We start from the raw sequence: 20,053 nt of genomic DNA, 5'->3' as shown, positions 1-20,053 counted from the left end.
AGAATGATGTGACAATTCACAGTTCATAAAATCTGCAATAAGTAGTAGTGAAATGAGCAATTTACAGCATTTTCAGGGAAACAGTAATGACTATACTGCTTGGTGCCATGAAGAGTTGTGTTGGTTTTGGTAAAATACATAACTGAAGAGAAAAAAAAAAATATCCGACTGGTAGGAAAGTACAAAAAGACTCTTGACGTTTCACTAAAAAAGCCATGAAAATAGTTTGTTGACCCTCATCCAGGTCAGTCGGGGAATGCGTGATTTTAACGTTTCCTAGCCTACCATGAAAGCAATTGCAATACAAGTTGGGAAAAATCAGAGAGTTGCAATAGATTTCTAGTATACATATAAGTTGAATATATTTTTCATATTTAAATATATGTATTTTTTTTATTTTTGTTTGCGAAGAAAATTATAATTTTGAAACGTATGACCTAGATCTATATCATAACTGACCAGCACGTAGCCTAATACAGTCGTGTTCCAGCTGTCCATGTGCGTGGCGCGGACCGTATTGCCGTGCACAACGCCAGCGTTCGATGCGTACGCATCGCGGCTCTACTCGGTTGACTGTACCGTCCGTAATCCGCCGCAGCCGTCAAGCGTCAGACGAGACCGCTTACGCCACGGCGAATAACGCTTTGGTATCAGATCTCGGCTCGCCTGCATGCCTGCCTACGTGCTGGCTGGATGATCGCTCTTCGCTCATTTAGGTCTTATCCACCAGTTGTGTTGTCTTACCCTCTGGCTTTGCTAGCTCAAGGCAGTAATTACCACTGCTAGTAATAGTATCCAATCATCTGTTACACTCGTATGTTGGATATTCAATCGCAAAATGGCCCTAAGAGCAGCGTTGAATTCTGCTGTACGCCAGTCTCGTGCATCTACAAACGCCAGATGCCTTGGAACAACTGCTTCTAAGCAGTCGAGGTAAGCGTAAACCTAGTGATTGCATTGCCACTAAATAAATGCCAGTGCAGACTTTCTTCTGTCTCTGACTCTGGGTCTGTTTAAAGATGTATAACACTGTATTAACAGTAACTAACAGTTGATTCTTCTTCTTCTTCTTCTTCTTCTTGATCTTCTTGATCTTCTTCTTCTTCTTCTTGATCATCATCATCATCTTCTTCTTCTTCTTCTTCTTCTTCTTCTTCTCCTTCTTCTTCTTCTTCTTCTTCTTCTTCTTCTTCTTCTTCTTCTTCTTCTTCTTCTTCAATTCTTCTTCCAGAATGTTACTGTCCAACTCCAGTGCCAGTCCAACACACCTAAATAATATAATAAGTAGGGGCCAACCGGACAGGGGGTGCGCTGATTTTTATGATGTTGATTAGATAGCGCGGAGCGAGAGAGAGACTTAAAAAACTAGGCCTACCTAGATCAAAGACAAAGTATTCCATAATAGGAGAGGTTTAATGGTTAGTTGCTTTGCTCTTGCCATTGGATGAAGTACAAGGTTGCTGCTGTGATTATTGGAGTCCTTGTTTGTGATGATGTGGTGACTGTCGCATGTCGGTGGTAATTACTGGTAGCATGTTCCAGTCTGTAGGAGTGTAATATTATCATACTGCGGTAGTTCTTGGAATGAATGAGTAGAAATACTAGAAGTAGAATTAGAACTATTTCTACTTAACACTAACAGTTGTTGTTTGTGGCGATTGGGAAATAGGACCACCTAACTAAAGGTGACCTCCAGAGAACCCTTCGGACCAGACGCACGGCTTTTCGAACTGGGATGTGGATAGGTGACCCGCAAGCTCTTCACGGAATGTGGTGATGCGTCCTATCCTGACTATGCCTGAGTTGGTGTTGCAGAAGATCTCAACCCAGCTCACGTCCGCCTCATATTTAGATATGCATTGTAAATATAATGGGAAATACATGTCATGATGTAGTGTATCATGTGTGTGTGCATCTGCCCCTTTAAGCCTGTCTGTGTGTATCTTTGTGTGTTCATGTGCTCTCTAGGAACTGCATTTCTCCAATTTGACATCTTTGGTCATTGTTTTAACAATGTCTATAAATGATGTCAACTTCACTAGGTTCTATGTCTTGATGCATGTGGTTCCACGGGCGGGTGGTGTCTGGGAAATTGTCATAGCGCAGGCAGTGACAGTGTACACAGCAACTGCGAATTAGAGACTTTCAAAGAGCGAGTTGTTTTGAGTGACGACATTCAAGTGAATATCATCTTAGCTTTCCAATAACTGTTTTGGTTCAAATATGTTAGTGATTGAAAATAACCTAGTTACATGTACCGGTAGTATATCCTGTGAGTTTGGTGCACTTTGGCTTTGTGAAATTTGTGATATCAACATTGATACAGAAGTACTTAGCATCACTTAAACTAGCTTGGTCTTAGACTAGAGACCTGTCTAGAATCAAGTGATAACAACTGCTAACTAAATTAGTTCTAGCAACTTGACCCTGATGGTAGAATTTTGTATAAAAAACATGTAACATTGCCTATACTGTACTGCATGTGCATGTTTGGCTGAAAATAGCCTTATGATGAAATGGTAAATACGTTTGTATACAGCATGGTCAATGATCCTGCATGGCCACTAGCTAAACCCCTTACCCCCTAGCCTGGGACTATGGGTTAGTAATTGCCTCACTTTCTACCATTGCACTCGTGCTTTTTGAGAGTTTCAGATTCTATTAGTACTTTGTATAATGCAGCAGGGGTTTCTAATAGAGGATCTACTACGACTATATAAGTTGCAGGGTTAGAAGTAGATTCTAAATATGTAATGTCTATAATGCATCCAGGATTCCAGCTGTAGCACTAATGACAATATTAACAATAGCTTCTTTATATATCGACTGAGTTAGATGGCAGTGACATTACATTGTCTGTCATTATGGAGAACCAGAGGATACATGATACTGCAGAACTGTGTGTACCATTAATATGAATTTTCTTCTGTAAATAGTTTTTTATGTATTGTTTGTTTGCCTTCAACTTTTTAGTTGGTGGGATGGAGTTGAGATGGGACCCCCAGACCCCATCCTTGGAGTTACAGAAGCCTTCAAGAGGGACACTAATCCCAGCAAGATCAATCTTGGTGTGGGAGCATACCGTGATGATGAGGGGAAACCATTTGTCCTCAGCTCTGTTCGTAAGGTTAGTTCTTTACTAGTGAGCAAGATAAACTTGATGCCACATGTAAATGGCTGTTCGCCTTCTCTGTGTGGTAGTTAACCTCAATGCCTTTGGTTCAAATGTGCAGAAGAATGGCACTATTGTGTGATAGGTCTCAAAATATGATTATTCAAAAACAACAATGAGAAAGTGTAGCTTCCAAGTTTACAGTCTTGATAATTCTATTGGTTTTTAGAAACTTGACAAGTTCTAGAGCACGGTACTAAATTTGTTATTTCTGTATTGAGCCATGTTGTCATTTTAAGTCATTTGTATGCCAGTAGATGTGATACAGAAATCTGTTTTTACTGTCTTAAAGGCAGAGGTCTGATGTGATCATGAAAAGTACATGAATAATCATATTGTGCAGTCCAACCTCAAGAGCTAAGACAAATGACAGATCATGATGATTTATTTTTCTGCTTGTTGATGATCCTAGGCAGAGGAAATCCTTCAGGGTCAGAAGCTTGACAAGGAATACCTCGGTATCACAGGCCTGCCAGACTTTGCCAAAGGGGCCGCCAAGTTGGCCCTTGGAGAAGACAGTGTTGTGATCTCAGAAGGAAGGGTAGGTATTTGCACAGATGTGTTTGGAGTTACAGAGAAAGAAAAGTCACTCATGTTCCTTACTATTTGTGGTTTGTGCCTTTTTGTTTCCTCACTGCAACCCAATATTTGGTATATGGCCTTTTTTACGATCAGTGGTGTAACTTTTGTACTCAGAGGGTCAAAATTTCAAACAAAATATTTTTTCATTATTCTGTTTGATTCCTGTTGGAAAGTATTCAAATTTTTGAAAAAATAACATTTCAGACCTTAAAGCTGAAGAGTTATTGGTGTAATTTAAGGAAAACCCTGGCACCTGAAGTAAATTTAAGCAAAATTTTGTTTTCACGAATTGCACCATAATGACAAAACTCTGTAGTCAAACTTCACCATGCAAAGTTTATATGGTTAACAACAATATATAGTTTGTGAATCAAAACTATTTGGGGGTTGAATATAAAGTGAATTTAAAAAAAAAATACATGAGATTTATAAATTTTTGGTAAAAATACCAATTGACATGCAATTTTTAAGATTTTCACTATTTATTGGAGGGCAAGCCAGGTCAAACTCTATACTATAACAAGTCTTTAAGAAGGGCTACCTTCCTATGTAGGTTAAATGAAATTCCAATCATTTCTTTAAATCTTGGATTTTTCACTCATGGATGTTTCGGAGGTGACAGTTAACATAATAGAATGTTTCGGAGGTGACATTAATATTAACACTCAGTTTTTTTGAGAATAAGTGACAATAACACAAAACTTCTTCTTTTTATCAATGTTTTTGATAATTATAACTCGAGAACAAGAAATTAACTCCTGTTTCAAGCAGATAAACCACACAGAACAAGTGTTTTTTTACACTTCATTAATTAGCATGGGCACCGGTAGTTTGCCTTCCATTTGGACGAAGGTTGTAGGCTAAATATTGTAATCTGAAGAAACATGGCATTCCATTTTCTACCTTAAATTGAGATGAGGGTGTGAGATCATTTTAGTAATGTTTCTTTGCTCTCAGAACATTTTATTCCACAACACCAGGGAAGAATCACTTCGTTTCGGAGGTGACATTCAATGTTAACATTGTTTTGAAATATTCATTTACAGTAAGAATATGATGGACATATTTAAAGCTAGATATTGTAACCTGAAGAAACATGGCATTCCATTTTCTACCTTAAATTGAAATGAGTGTGTAAGATCATTTTAGTAATGTTTCTTTGCTCTTAGAACATTTTATTCCACAACACCAGGGAAGAATAACTTTGTTTCGGAGGTGACATTCAATGTTAACATTGTGTTCAAGTATTCATATAGTATGTCCCCCCCCCCCCCCCAAAAAAAAAAAAAAAAAAAAAAAAAATTACAATTAGACTTTTGCATTGATAGCACCCAATATGATTAAATCAGCTAAAATCTACTTTGGGGTCTTAAATTATAACATCTTAGCTCTATTTTGCAGAAAGCCCCAGTCAATTTGGTTAAGTGGTCTCAAAGAAATGTGGATTGTTATAAAGGATGTCAGGAGTCTGATTCTTCGAAGTTTAGCACTTGGATGCTCTTGGAACTGCAAATTAATGTGTAAACACAATATACAGAACTTGGAGGGAAGGGACTCCTGACATGCTCTACAAAAATCCTCATTTGTCTTTGACCTCTGAAGCAAATTGAATGGGGTTTTCTGTAAGGTGTGGGCAATGAGTTATAGGTTCAGTCCCTCAAATTGTATTTTAGATTGATTCACTATCTTTAAAGTTATCGTTGTGGAGGTTACCATTGTAATTTTTTTTGGTGGGGACATAGGTTATGAATGCCAAAAGCAAAAATTCTGATTTGACTTGTATTATGTTTTTGTTTGCACATAGTATTATAAATAGATTAATTCAAGGATGTTCATGAATTTTTCATCATTCTTGATAGCCACCATACAAATGTTATAATACTGGTGAAAGGTGTTTGGTTCATCTGGGATAAATTTTCTATATATACCAGATTCATTTAAACTGTTGACATTACTAAAATATATTTTATGTATCTTTCTGAATTGCTTGAAAATTACCAGCAAATCATATATATTAGTTACTTTTGAGAGTAAAAAGTATAAGATAAGAAAAAATCATTTTATTGTTTTGGAGGTGACACAACACAGAGACAACCCAACTTCTCAGGTGTTAACTAATACAATTGTGAACATTTATGTCTTTCCTCATGGCTTTTATTTTCAAATATAAGCTCTTTCTTTCAGTTCTTACTTGTTATTTTGTTTAGTTATTCTCTTTCATGATAGTGGATACCAGCTCATATTTTGTTTTAGATTGTAATTCATACTAATCTTTAGCAAGTTTTTACAGTTTGGTTAAGACAACAGTTTGTGTTTCCCTGCTGAAGAGAGCATCATAATGCTTAAATTGTGTGAACTTATGGGGAAAATTTTTTTTAGTTCAGTAATTTTACCCATCAACTTCACAGAAGGTCCTGGACACAAACTGGTCTCAAATAACCCTATAAGGGACCGAAAAAGGACAAGTTCACCTCAATAGACACGAGAGTTGAGTAAATACAGCAATATTAGTAAAACACATCAGTGAGAGTTTGAGGAGAATAAGGCAATCCGTTCCAGAGTTATGAATTTTTGAAGTTTCTGCTCAGTCAAAGCTGAATGAGAAGACATCTATAGCTTGTGATGTCACACGCATACAAGGATATAGAGAAAGTATCAAGAAAATTCAACATATTTTCACTTTTCTTGCATAACAAAAGAACACTTGACTTCTCTCTTTTGGAAGGCAGGGTGAATAATATTGCCCTAACATACATCAGTAGCAAGTTGAAGAAATGTGCACTTTTTTCAAAAAGTAAAGTTTTGTGAAATTCACTTATATTTTCTTTATATCGTTGTATGCATGTGACATCATACATTGTCGTAGTCATCTCATCCAGCAGTGATTGCATAGATATTTAAAAAAAAAAAACACATAACTTTTGAATGGATTGTCCAATTTCCCAAACTTTCAATGATGTGTTCTACTAATGTTGTTGCATTCACTCAATCCACATGTATATGAAGGTGGACTTGTCCTTTAAGAAACCATTTTCTTTTCCTTGAAATTCCAGTACTTAAAGCCAAATTCTAAGATAAAACATAATAACAAAACAAGGTAAACACGTCATCAAAATTATATTGAGATGGAACTACAAATCTTTTTTTTGGATCTTTCCCTTTCCAGTCCTGGGGACTTGTTCCTCTGTTCACTTTAGTTGTCAGATAACTTCAATAATCTTAAAAAATACAATGTCATAAACAGTTGGTTCAACTTGGAAAATGTAATAATTATTGTCATATTAAAAAAAAAATCACATAATTTTGTTTATGATTACCACGTTGTACATGGAAAAACAACAACTAAGAATTCAAGAACAAGTTGTGCACCAGCTATAGGCATGTGGCCTTTTTGTGGAGTTTGATTATTTTATGATTTTTTTAAGATTGTGGACTAGGGCATGCATGAACTGCCACATGTATCACTTTGGTATCAAGGGAATTCTGGTGAGCTAGGTATACAAAAGTCACTTCTATTGTGATGATTTTGTAGATATTAAATGTATTTGAAAATGTTAATAGATAGTGAAAAGGAACTGAAGTCTTGCCTTTCACTATCACATAACAATATGGTGTTAACAAACAATGTCACCTCCGAAACACAAGAAAAAGCAACCTACATGGAAAGCTGTGATTGGTAAATCTTCACAACTAAATTGCTTAAATTGGAAATCAAGCTTCTAAGATGAAAGCATCTATATGTTTACTTAACTAAAGCAGGAGAATTGATCTTGATTACAATATTATATATACAACAGATGGGTGTATTTTGTGCATTCTCTTTGTTAAAAAAGTGAAAAAATGTAAATTTGCCCTAAAATGTACAGTATAGTAATAAAAATAAGAGTGAGAGTGTGTTAGTTGATTTCTCCACTGTGAGACTTATGTTACTAAAATAAATGAAACCATTGGTGTACATGATATGGTTTCTCTTCAATAGAAATGAGCAAAAACTCTTGTTAACAGTGTTTTGTCACCTCCGAAACAATAATTCTTAGTTTTTATTAGATCTTTTATTAATTCTAGAAAATTCTCACTTCCTGTTGCCATATTACTATTTTCATCCAAAAGAGATTCCTGTCAATTGGACAGAATCAAACAAAATTGCTTTGTCTTCGAGAAATTATCAAATATAATACTCTTGTTGTTTCGGAGGTGACGATTGTTTCGGAGGTGACAAGTGTTAATGGAAAATTGTAAATTGCTCCGAAATGAAAACAACAGGCTATATTTCTACTACCTTCCTTCAGAGATAATGTGAGGGGATATGTTACATTTTTGTAAATGTAATGTATAACTGATGTCAAGAATAAAAAAATCAAATACATAAATCTGTTGTCTCGGAGGTGACAGAAAAGTTAACGGAAAAGTTGCATAAATTTGTAAACACTCACCAAAAAATGATAAGCTATTTGAATCAAATAATCTTTGGATCAAAGTTAAGTCAGATTGATTACTATTCTGTTTTGATGGAAATTAGCAAAGTTGAATTTTATAATTGTGAGCAAGAGCTAACTCAAAAGAGGGGTTAATTGTTAACGGAAAATGTCACCTCCGAAACATAAAGTTTGGACAATTTCAGTCTTTAAAGAAGACAAAGCAGAACCTGGTAAACATAATAGTTCTTAAGTTTGGATACCTGTCTATCACCACAACAACAAAAATAGTGAAAAGGAATAAACAATTTAATATGCTAGGTCTGACAAAAAAAAAAAAAAAAAACATGTCAGAGTGCATACACCAAAAGTGTTGGATTTCAAGCATGTAAGTGCATGCCACATCTGAAAGAAAAAGAGAGGAAAGTTCATTAAGGTACCCAAGGTAGACACTGTGGGTGGTAAGTTTATGAGAAAAAATAATGCATATCTGTCAGTGTATAAGAAAGTTATACACCAATTAGTGCCAAAACCGTGTTTTACACCACTGATTGTAAAAATGGCCATATCTGTTTTGTTTCTTTTCTGGGTTTTTTTTTTCAATGTCATTTTCTTGTTATTTGAAGTGGGAGTACCTTAAAAACTGTTTATTGCATCAGTAAGTCCAGAACAAAGTTTCAAAGAAAATAGTTGGGTATTTTATAGAGGTAAAATTCAGGTGAGTAGTTGTTAAGGAATAGGAATGTTTTGAATCTTTCATGTAAGTTACCCATAGTGAGTGTTTTCTCTTCCATATATAAATGAAATGAATCAAGGATATCTTGTCATAACTATATCCAAGGTTCAACCAGGTACTCTGAATGGATTAGAAAAGAAATTCTTCATGCAGGAGTATGCTCGTTCATGGAAGATAACTAGAAATAGTGATGTCTCTGTCACATTTCTGTGATTGCTATTCTGTAGTAAGAAGATATGTTCTGCCTTGAACTTGTGGAAACACTCCATTGCTTTGCTATGTGTGTCTAGAATGTTACAACACAAACCATCTCGGGGACTGGATCACTGCGTGTTGGGGGCTCCTTCCTGAACAAGTTCTTCCCTAACAACAAAGTCATCTACCTGCCATCTCCATCATGGGGAAACCATACTCCTATCTTCAAGTAAGTCCACTCTCAAGAGAACACTTTGTTGGGCTTGATGCCAGATATTATCAAGCGAGATTTGCATTGTTGTCTGTGGTGTCATAATAAGGATATAATACTTACGGGTTAGAAAAGTGGCAACCCAACAAAATTTGAACTTGTTGCCTGCTTCTTTGTCCGGCAGTGACATAGTCACCATGGTAGACGAGTTCTTGCATGCAGTCCGGAATTTTGGAAAGAATCTTTGATCTGATAGTCAGACTTTCAATAAATTTTGCAGCCTTACTGTGTTTGGCTTTCTTTATCACTGAATTACCAGATTTTTTTTTTATTCATTGTCTTCACAAACTCTTTCTAGTACAATCCCAAGCACAACTACAACACCATCAGAAACATGATGTGCTTACTTCAACTATCATTCCTTTGAATTGTATTAGACTACAAACAAAAATGTCAATCCATGCTACTGCTGTGAAAATTGTGCTGTTTCTGACAGGACCATTTCTGCAGTTTGTGACCTGTCATTTGTATGCATATTCTCCCTTGTTAAGACTTAATACATGGAAGTAACATTTCAAGATATCATACCACAAATTATGTAAGTCCTTTGTTGCTAAAATCCTGTCCAGTTGGATTACACATATTATTACATTTCAGCCGAATGTATTAAATAATTTGTATTTCAGTCACATGATAATTCTGTGTGATGATAAGCACCATTTTTTATATTTGTGTGCATGTGTGTGTAACTGTGTTTTTTGCTCAAACCTGATTTTATGACGAACATCTTGATTTGCATCAGGCACTCTGGTCTTGATGTGGCAAGCTATCGTTACTATGACAAGGCTACTTGTGGCTTTGATGCAGCGGGTGCCATGGATGATATCTCGGTAGGTCTTTTCTAATTCAGAGATTCATTAATGTAAAAATGGTGATGTGATAATGTTGGAGTAATGATAGTTGCAGGACCTTTTAGAGGGAAAAAGGCAAACACTGGAGAGAGCTTACACACAGTTAATTACGAGGTATGGCATACCACTACTAGGTACTTTTGATGATAATGCTAATGGTGAGGATAATTATGCCAGTGGGCTGCCAACAATAGCAACAAAGATAGATTTATTACAAAATTTCTGAGATATCTACTATATTTCTGAGTCTGCAGGCATATTTCTATTACTAATTAATTGGTCAGACATCCTCAAAGGCAATATTCCCTGACAAGTTTTAATTTTTGTGAGTCCGAGGAAGTACAGTTACATAACTAACATCCTGTAAAAACCACTTCCAGTTTGGAAAGGGATAGTCTCAGATGTATTGAGTACAGGAGAAATGTCATATTGATGAAAATGGCTCACATATGAGGATATGTCCTCATGCAGTTCATGAACAAGTCACAGTAAGTGTAATCATTTCAGCTAGATTACAGACATATCGTCGCTGGGGTGACAAGACCTTGTATCTGCAATTTTGGTGAAAATGACTTTTTTCGATTAATGGTCAAATAATGGGTTAAGTGGTGTCCTGTCCAAATCCCAACTATCTTACCCCAAAAATGAAGCCACTGCGGCATGTCGAAGGAAAGGCTATCCCATTCGCTATATATATAGTGCTTTGGCCGCCATGTTTTTTGGCTCTCCTGAACATTTGACATTTTGTAGATACAAGGTCTTGCCACCCCAGCGACGATATGTTGTTGTTGTTGTTGTTGTTTTGTCTGATACCCCAGACTGATGCAAATGAAATGTATGAACATGTTATGAGTAAGTGCTGTTGTTATCTCTGTAGGTCAAACTGTATTACTTATAAAGCTCCACTGTATTCGTGATGATAATAATTAATAATTGTCAGTGTATGATAGTAGAAGTTTACCCCACAGCATTCACATGTTGGTGTTTTTTTTTATCTGACTTTTTCATGATCCTCCCAGAAAATACCAGAGAGGTCCATCATCATCTTCCATGCCTGTGCCCACAACCCAACTGGTGTGGACCCCAAGGTTTGCACATCGTTTATCTTAATTATCTTGGGTCACAATGAAATCATATGGGAGTGAATGAAACTTTGATATTAAATATGAATCTAAAAACTGTCCTTTTAAAAAGGGTGAACAACAATATAACATGGATAACAATTTCATAATTTATTAAAAACAAGAATTTTGTACACACTACAGGATAACAAGTATAGCTATCCATGTGGTATCTAATGTTGTATTTTTTTATAACGTCATACACCTGAACCAAATAGAATGAACTGCCATAGACGACTATGATGATGATGATGATGATGATGATTATTATTATTATTGTTATTATTATTATTATGATCATTATTGTTGTTATTATTATTGTTATTATTATTATGATCACTATTATTATTATTATTATTATTATTATTATTATTATTATTATCATTATTATTATTATTATTATTATTATTATTATTATTATTATTATTATTATTATTATTATTATTTTGATTGATGTATAGAAAAGTATCATCAAAGTTTTCAACTTCTGCAGTACTTGAAGAATAGATGAGGGCAAGAGCAGTATATTTGTAGTGCAAAGGGTCGTTACACACCATAATGTCATTTTCAATAACGGAATTATAATATTGCACACTAACTATAAAATCAGCTGATATCATACACACTAGTATGTGCATGCATAACACAACTGGATAGTGGTATCATACGTGGTGCCATGATCACCCTCTACTTTCAAATCATAACACAGACAAACATGCACTCAATTTATATTTCTTTAACTTTCTTTACAGCAAGAACATTGGAAAGAGATGTCACAACTTGTGAAGGTGAGTCAACATATCAAAATGTTTCTGTATTCATATACTTTGAAGTGTGGCAATCAAATTACAGGTAATGTATGAATTCCATGTGAATGGGAAAACTACATGTACAACAAACAAATAGAAAGTATTAGTCCACTTTTTTTCTTTTTTTGCATTGTCCACTTTTTTTCTTTTTATGCATGTGAAAAATGTAAGAATGGAACAAAAATGATAAGAATGGGCAGATGACATTCCCACAATTATGTGATACATGCACCTGATAGATATGTGGTAAACTACCATGTATTTATCAGTTGCTTGCAACACATGGTACATACTTGAAGATCAGCTGTTTTGGAGTTATCTTCCTGGTAATCACAAAGTAACAAGTAAGATTTTATCCAAATTACACTAAAGCTGAAAGTTTGCATGATGACTGGAATGGATTTAAACAGAATAACAAGGTTATCAGACAACTGAATAACTTAATGCAAAGCCTTCTAAAAATAAGTTCAATTCAGGCCATGGTCATTTTTGTCATGCTACCATATCTTTATGCCTTATCCCTAACTTCACAAGGAATGTCCAGTGGTAGTATCAGGTAAGAAAATTTAGATGAATAAACAAGCAGTTGCCTGAAATACTAGGGATGTAATGTAATGTAATGAATATTTCCATCTGAGAAGATGGCTGGATAGCCCATATTCAGCTATGCTAAGCTGGTCTTCCATGGGGTCAAGTTGGATGTGAGGCCGGACCACTTCACCAGGTTAAACACCCTGCTCTTTGCGATGAATGAATGAAGTAGGATCTTTTACGTGCATGAGATGTGACTCTCTCACACACGGGACCTCCATTTTATGTCCTATCCAAGGGACAGAGTGTTTTGCCTCTTGCTAGAGGGGACAGTATGATTACACACAACATTGCTCAGTCCAGACTCTGGTTCGAACCCGGGTCGCTTGGGTCGGAGGCAGACGCGCCACCGACTGAGCCAACTCGCCACCCTAAGAAAGGCCAAGGTGAAAAGCCTCCAAAATTAAGTTGGGCAATTCCGCAGTTAGGTGGACATGACATGGATAAAAGAAATGTGCCTCTTTATCTTACCCTTTAATCTAGGTATCAACTAATGCCATGGATGTTCACCAATCATTAGGGTCTTTCAAATTCAGTAGATTTTATTTTTCGTATTCATTGATTTTGTGAGATCTAAAACCATCATTTAAAATGTACATGTGGGACTGGGGATGCTGAAATTCACTTAAATGCAAATTACAGTGGGTTCCTTTGAAATTTTTTCCTCAAAGTTTTGCTAAAGGGTAAAAGATGAATACATTTAAATACTCCAGAAGTCATGTGACATTTTGTCAATTACAAAAGGGTGAAATGACCTGCGGAATTACTCCGGACAAATGTAACGTTACTAACCGTAACGTTACCAACCATGCTTTTGGGGGTCTAGCTAAAAAATTATTGGTCGAACTGCTAAAACAATTTGCATGAACATTTGTCATGATGCAATAATTGAAATTAATGCAACACTTTGTTTGAAGTAACTTGAATTTTTGCACACTTTTTGTTACAAGACATTGATTTTTTTGTCATGTCCTTTTTTTGTAACGTTACTAACCAGCCCTTTAAGTTGCTATAGCAATTCTAATATTTCTTGGATTGTGTTCATTCTTTTCTGTATCATAAACCTGGGAAGGATGAACATATTTTTGACATAATTTTGACTTGAAGTGAATAAATGGTAATTTAGTGGTAAAAACAAATATCTAAATTTGTTCAAATGTAACGTTACTAACCGCGGAATTGCCCACTTGATTTGCTGTCTTCTGGTCATAATTCTTTGAAGCAATTCTAATGAGAATATTTTATTTGGTGTAATTCATAGAAGTAAATGAGAAATATTTGCTCTATGCACATAGGTCACTCCTTGGTCAGTGGTCAAGGTAGTGAATTCATCAAAATGTAACTGATGGGTCATATAGATGTATGGCACAGTGTACTGATTGTGTTAGAAGCGGAGGCATCCCAGTCGACTGCACAGCAGTTGAATTGCTGTAGTCCGGATACTACCTCATCAGAAGTCATGAAGTCATTTGAGGTATTTTTGGCAGATGAGTGATGGGGGCTTAACGTGAACCTACTTGCTCCTACACATAATGAAGACAATCATTCTAAAGTTAGCCTCAGCTAGACCCTCACTTGATCAAATCTGTCATCAAAGGAACACCGAGTCATGAAGAGAATGAGAGTGAGATCCCCTTCTGATGATAGTTTGCTTGTAAGTGTGCCTCCTTTTCCTGATGATCTGATCATTTGCTTCCTGTGTGTTCCAGGATAGGAATCTCCTGCCGTTCTTTGACATGGCCTACCAGGGATTTGCCTCCGGAAGTCTGGAGAAGGATGCCTGGGCCGTACGCTACTTTGCGGATCAGGGTCATACCTTCCTCCTCTCACAGTCATTTGCCAAGAACATGGGACTCTATGGTTAGTGGTAAAACATTCAAGTAAACAGCTTGCCTGTAGGTCAGAGGTCTGGTATACTGAGAGTAAAACCAGAACCATTTCAGCATGAAACTTGGAGCCGACAAGTTGGAGCTGACTGCCTTTTTTAACAGCATAAAACTTTGTCCATGGACATGTCATCACAAGATATTTTTTCCCAGCTCCTTCAGTACCTAAGTCCTGGATCTTAAATGACAAGTTTTATTTCATTCTTATTTTGTGGTTTCTGTTACTTGATGTCATTGTGTTGTCATATATTTTCTTCTTCCTATCAGCATGCTGACAGATTATAATTGTAATTCTTTACAAGGAACTTCCGTTTTAGGGAACCCATTTAAAATGCCAGGGATATTCCGGACTGCAAAAGTAGAGATATTTAAACAATTGTCCAAAATACACTACTATAATATGTGATTGTAAATGTAGAGCATTTGATACCACCAATGAGCTAGAAGATGAAATTGACTACTTTAATGTAATCTTGTGAGGCACCCCTTTAAATCTATGTATTAGCACTTTATCTGTACTCATTAGCCCTCAAGATAAGATCCAAGCATTTACAAAGTCTTTTTCCTTTCTCTTTTGTGTTACATAAATGTAACATCAGTGATTATGCTAGAGAAGATAATCCACAAATAGCATTAATTTGTTTATTTATCTACATTGGTCAATTTAAGGTGAAAGGGTCGGAGCTTTCACAGTGGTATGTTCAACGCCAGAAGAAGCCAAGCGTGTGGAGTCTCAGATCAAGATTCTGATCAGACCGATGTACTCTAACCCACCCATCAATGGTGCTCGCATTGCTTCCACAATCCTCAACACACCAGACCTTTACAGCTTGTGGTAAGTTTACATACATAGTACATGGAGTTCCACAGCTCAACAATATTTTGTGATATCCGTACTGTAAGTGTTTGTCCTACAGGGTTTCCAGTCTAAAATCTCATGCAAGAATAATATTTACCTGAGAAAAATCTGACTCGAAATATATCATTGAGCATAATATCTATTGAAATATGAGTTTATTCAACTAATTATCAGCTAGTTGGCAGTCTGTTACATACCTTCTTCGTATTTTTTTTTTCTTTCTCTTAAATCTCTGTAAAATGAAGCATGGGCAAGTCAGTGAGTAGCATGTGCTTTGCAGCACATACCAAGCAAACCTTCATTGATTTTTAGATTACAAGCTTTACTTAGCAAATTATACTGAGTAGAAACCAATTACAACATGTACTATATTGTATGCAAGTGAAATGTAAAGAGCGCCCTCTATGTCATCATCCACCAGTAGATGCAGAGACTCCAACCCAAAGTACCTTCTGATCTGGAGATTCTCCCGCCTGAAACCCCTAGCAAACGGGAGACTCAAAGTTGATGCGTGCGAAGCGCGAAATTCCCAGGGTTCTAGATGCTCTCTGGTGCTATCTAAGGCTTATTTTTTCAACATACGATAGAAATATGTAAGAAATCCTTTCCAACGGGAGACAAAGAGCCAGGGCGGGAGAAATCAAATCTCAAACGGGAGAACGGGAGATCTTGCAAAAACGGGTTTTCGGCGGGAGATCTCCCGTCGAAAACGGGAGAGTTGGAGTCTCTGTAGATGTAAAATCAGGGTTGGTGGTACAGCTGTAATTACTGCAGCTATTTATCTGTAAATGCATCACTTTGAGAAGTCCTTTTTTCAAATGTATGACGTAGTGTACAAAGTGACTAATCACTTTTCTGGCACAGTGCCAGCATTTAATTAACTCTGAAACAATATGCTGTTCATTGTCTACCAATTTAAATAGAAATTGGTCTTTAAATAGGGTCCAGGGGCCCGTTGCATAAAAGTTGCAATTATGGTAACTTTGCCATCCAATGGTAACTACCATGGCAACAATACTCAACAGCCAATCAAAATCAAGAATTCCATGGAAGTTACCATTGGATGGCAAAGTCACCATAATTGTAACTTTTATGCAACTGGCCCCGGGTGATGTGAAGCATATAAAAACATGTACTTTCTGTGTGTGTTGACGGATTGTTGACGTTTATGATCCAACCATTAAGGTGTAAGTCTTCCCATGGAAGATCATTAACATAAAGTCTTTCTCTTCATTCTCAACTAATCTGACAGACTTGATACTAACTGATATGCGCAATATTTACCTTATGCCTTCTAGTTGCTTATTGTTTACATATTTATCTTTGCTTGTTTGTTGGTTTGCGTCTTCATTGGTGCAGGCTGGATGAGCTGCGACTGATGTCTGGTCGTATCATCTCCATGCGTGAGCAGCTGGTGGCCAATCTCAAGAGTGAGGGCTCCACCCACAACTGGCAACACATCACTGACCAGATTGGAATGTTCTGCTTCACTGGACTCAAACCAGAACAGGTAAGCGTGCATCTGGAAGGTGACTGGTGGTTCTTTTAGTGAACAATTTGCAGTATGTACAGGTAGTGAGTGCAACTGATATGAAGATAGCTGTTGGAAAGTCATCATCCTTGTTCATTGCAATTTGTTCTAAATTTTGAAGATATTCTTATTCTTCATCTCAATTATCGTAAATTCTGTAACTCTGTCCTCAGTATAACTAATATAAAGTTGTTCAAATATAAAAATCTGAAAATCATCCGGAGGTCTCCTTTAATCAGCTTGTTTATCTATTTTGCTTACATTGACTTATCTTTTGCTGTCATCATTTAGTTCTCAAGGTACCTTTTCTCACTAGGCTAGATTATCTTCCAAAACTATTAGCAGGCACCACTAGATGTCCAAAGATGTTATGGATTTTCTTAATTTACACATTTGTAGTATTTACATGTATTTTTTCTCTTCTTTTGTATCTGACTTTATCACAAGATAAAGAATCACTCCAGGATTAAATGCTTTCATGAATCTATGTGTACTGTCCACCCAGGTTGAACGGATGACCAAGGAATTCTCTGTCTACCTGACAAAAGATGGCCGTATCTCTGTGGCGGGAGTGTCATCAAAGAACAACGCATACCTGGCCCACGCTATGCATGAGGTCACCAAGTGAAAGCGTGAAGAAGAACCAAAGTCCATGTGCATGCTGCCAACAAACAAATAAATCAGTATCTTTATTGCAGTAGACATACCATTGAGTACCATGATCATGAGTAAATAATTGAGACCAGCTTGTCCAGCAAGTTGTTGAGGACAAGCCATCTCTCTCATTGGAGAGAGTATCTATCTCAAATCAGGTCTGTTATGAATATTTCACTGTTTGTTATGATGATCCTAAATTATTTGAGGTCAGATTGCCTAATCTCAATGCCCTCCTGACAGTTTTGCCATTAACGAAAAAAAAAAACACCAACAACAACAAAAACAGATACACTGTATTATGTCTTATCGTAACAATATAATTAACTGTGTATGGCATATTTTTAGATACTGGTTAATGGGAGGTCTAAAGTTTACAATCCCAATTATGAGAATGAACTGGTTGGTAATATGCAAACTAATTTGGTAAATTTGTATTTTTTTTTTTTTATATGTGCTTTGCAAGGTCCATGAAAAAGAAGTCTTTGCAAGTTTTTCTTTTTTTTTCTAGTGATCTTGACCCAACACACATGAAGGGAAGGTCATTAGATAAGAGATGTGTGTTTTTCTTTACTTTGTGATGAAAATATTGTATGACCATGACAGCAAAAAACAAACAAACAGGACATTGATCCAGAAAGTGTCACACCAGCTAACTTCTAATGTTCCGAATGCTTTTTACTCAAGCTTTTAAATTTTCATGACTGTACGCTAAATTGATGTTTAACTATCACCGTGGTTGAATGTTGTCAGAGTAAAGCCTTTCCTTTAGACCCAACAGATTTTGAGTGGAGGTTTGGAGTGAGTATCACTGTAAGACAGATATAATTGAGAAAGAATTTTGAGAGTCCATGTAATGCATCATTGCACGGTGTTCAAATAAAACTGAAAGCCTCAATTCTGTCAAACCCAATCATGAACATGACAATTTCATATCACTCTGTTTTCATATATTGCGGTTGATTCTTTATTTGAATGGGCATGTGGCCATGTATAGAGAATCAACTTCAAGTGAATACTCTGTGATTATAAAGTAATGCATGGATATTGTTAAGTCGTCCCTCCATCTGACACCAAGAGAGTTTGGTTATTCTCTGTTTTAGTAGGCATTATGTCAATCAAAGCAAGCCATGGCATAATCTATCAGAACTTTAATGTGATGGGTTACAGGTTTAGGGCATATATGCCATCTCCTATTTTGAAAATATGGAAGTGGATTAGAGTTTTTGGTGGATGTGAGACTGAGTGTGGTGCAGTATATAGAGAGCTTTGAACAAATTGAGAGATTTTTATCGGATTCAATTTTATGCTTTGTTTCTTGAGTGCTCCAGTTCATTGTGAAGATGAGTTGAGCTGTCCTGAACAATGCAAGTGCTGAAGACATTAGTTTGTTTGGTTTTTGTGTTGCATCCATCCATCAATTTTCATACATAAAGCACTGCTGCATTTTTAAAGCTAATTTATGCTGCTACAGCTACAAGAAAGTATTACTGGTTCAATTTCTTCACCTTCAAGGGCAGTGTAGCACAGATAGATACGATATCAACTTATTGATAAAAAAAGGGTATGCTGTTTGTTGCTGTACTGTCCTTTAGCATTGCTGACCAGAAATGTGCAGTGTATTGTAGACACGCTTAGTCTGACCACAATATCTGTGATCGCTTGACGTATGTTTTAATTCACCTTTGTAAGACACTTTACTGATATCATGGCGTAAATTATTTGTGGCACAGTTACATGCTTCATGGAATGAATCATTTTATCAAAGGTGACATGTGAAAGGTCACACTTAGAATGCTGTCTGTGAAATAATTTGATTATTGGAATAAACATAGCTCTTTACAGAAACAAAAAAAAAAATGTTTCTCGTTTTGATTGTTTATTAATTTTTTAAATTTTAGTCTTGCTTTTTGTGACGAAACTACAAGCTACTAGAAGTATGTTAGGCTAATATGTTGAGGGAAGGCTACCCAATACATGTATATTGTGTGCTCATCAAAGTGTGTTAGTTTTGAATTCAGATCTCCTGTATGTCTATGCAAAGTTTGTGTGTGCATGTGTTTGTGTGTATGTGCATCTGCGTGTATGTTGATATTGTGTGTTTGAGTACCGGGATATCATCTGTTGTATGTCTGTGTAGTGTATTATTTTATTTTACAGAGGTATTGACACCAGCAAATGAACAGAATATACCTAACACTCTCAAAGTCACAAAGTCACATTGTCAGAGTTATGATAGCAATAACTGGTCAACTTCCTGTATTCATGGTGACATGACAGTTGCTCCTGCGACAATTGCTCCGGTCTTATTTTTCCCAAGGACTTGGGATTACGGTTAGATTTTATAGGTTTGTGATAGAGTTTTAGGCCTAGTTTGATG

General features: G+C 36.3%; 1 protein-coding gene across 1 annotated transcript; it reads left to right on the top strand.

The window, feature by feature from the left end:
• The first annotated feature begins 655 nt into the window (after positions 1 to 655).
• On the top strand, positions 656 to 19,526 carry LOC140232486 (aspartate aminotransferase, mitochondrial-like). Its single transcript, XM_072312580.1, has 11 exons — positions 656 to 933; positions 2,974 to 3,127; positions 3,585 to 3,713; positions 9,196 to 9,329; positions 10,114 to 10,201; positions 11,242 to 11,310; positions 12,096 to 12,131; positions 14,453 to 14,603; positions 15,299 to 15,464; positions 16,848 to 16,998; positions 17,525 to 19,526. The coding sequence occupies exons 1-11, from the start codon at positions 839 to 841 to the stop codon at positions 17,645 to 17,647; spliced, it is 1,296 nt and encodes a 431-aa protein (XP_072168681.1). The 5' UTR covers positions 656 to 838; the 3' UTR covers positions 17,648 to 19,526.
• Positions 19,527 to 20,053: the final 527 nt, after the last annotated feature.

The sequence above is a fragment of the Diadema setosum genome, chromosome 9, assembly GCF_964275005.1.
Source record: "Diadema setosum chromosome 9, eeDiaSeto1, whole genome shotgun sequence".
Lineage (NCBI taxonomy): Eukaryota > Metazoa > Echinodermata > Echinoidea > Diadematoida > Diadematidae > Diadema > Diadema setosum.
Note: the sequence above shows the minus strand (reverse complement) of the source record. Positions and strands in the feature narration are given on the sequence as shown.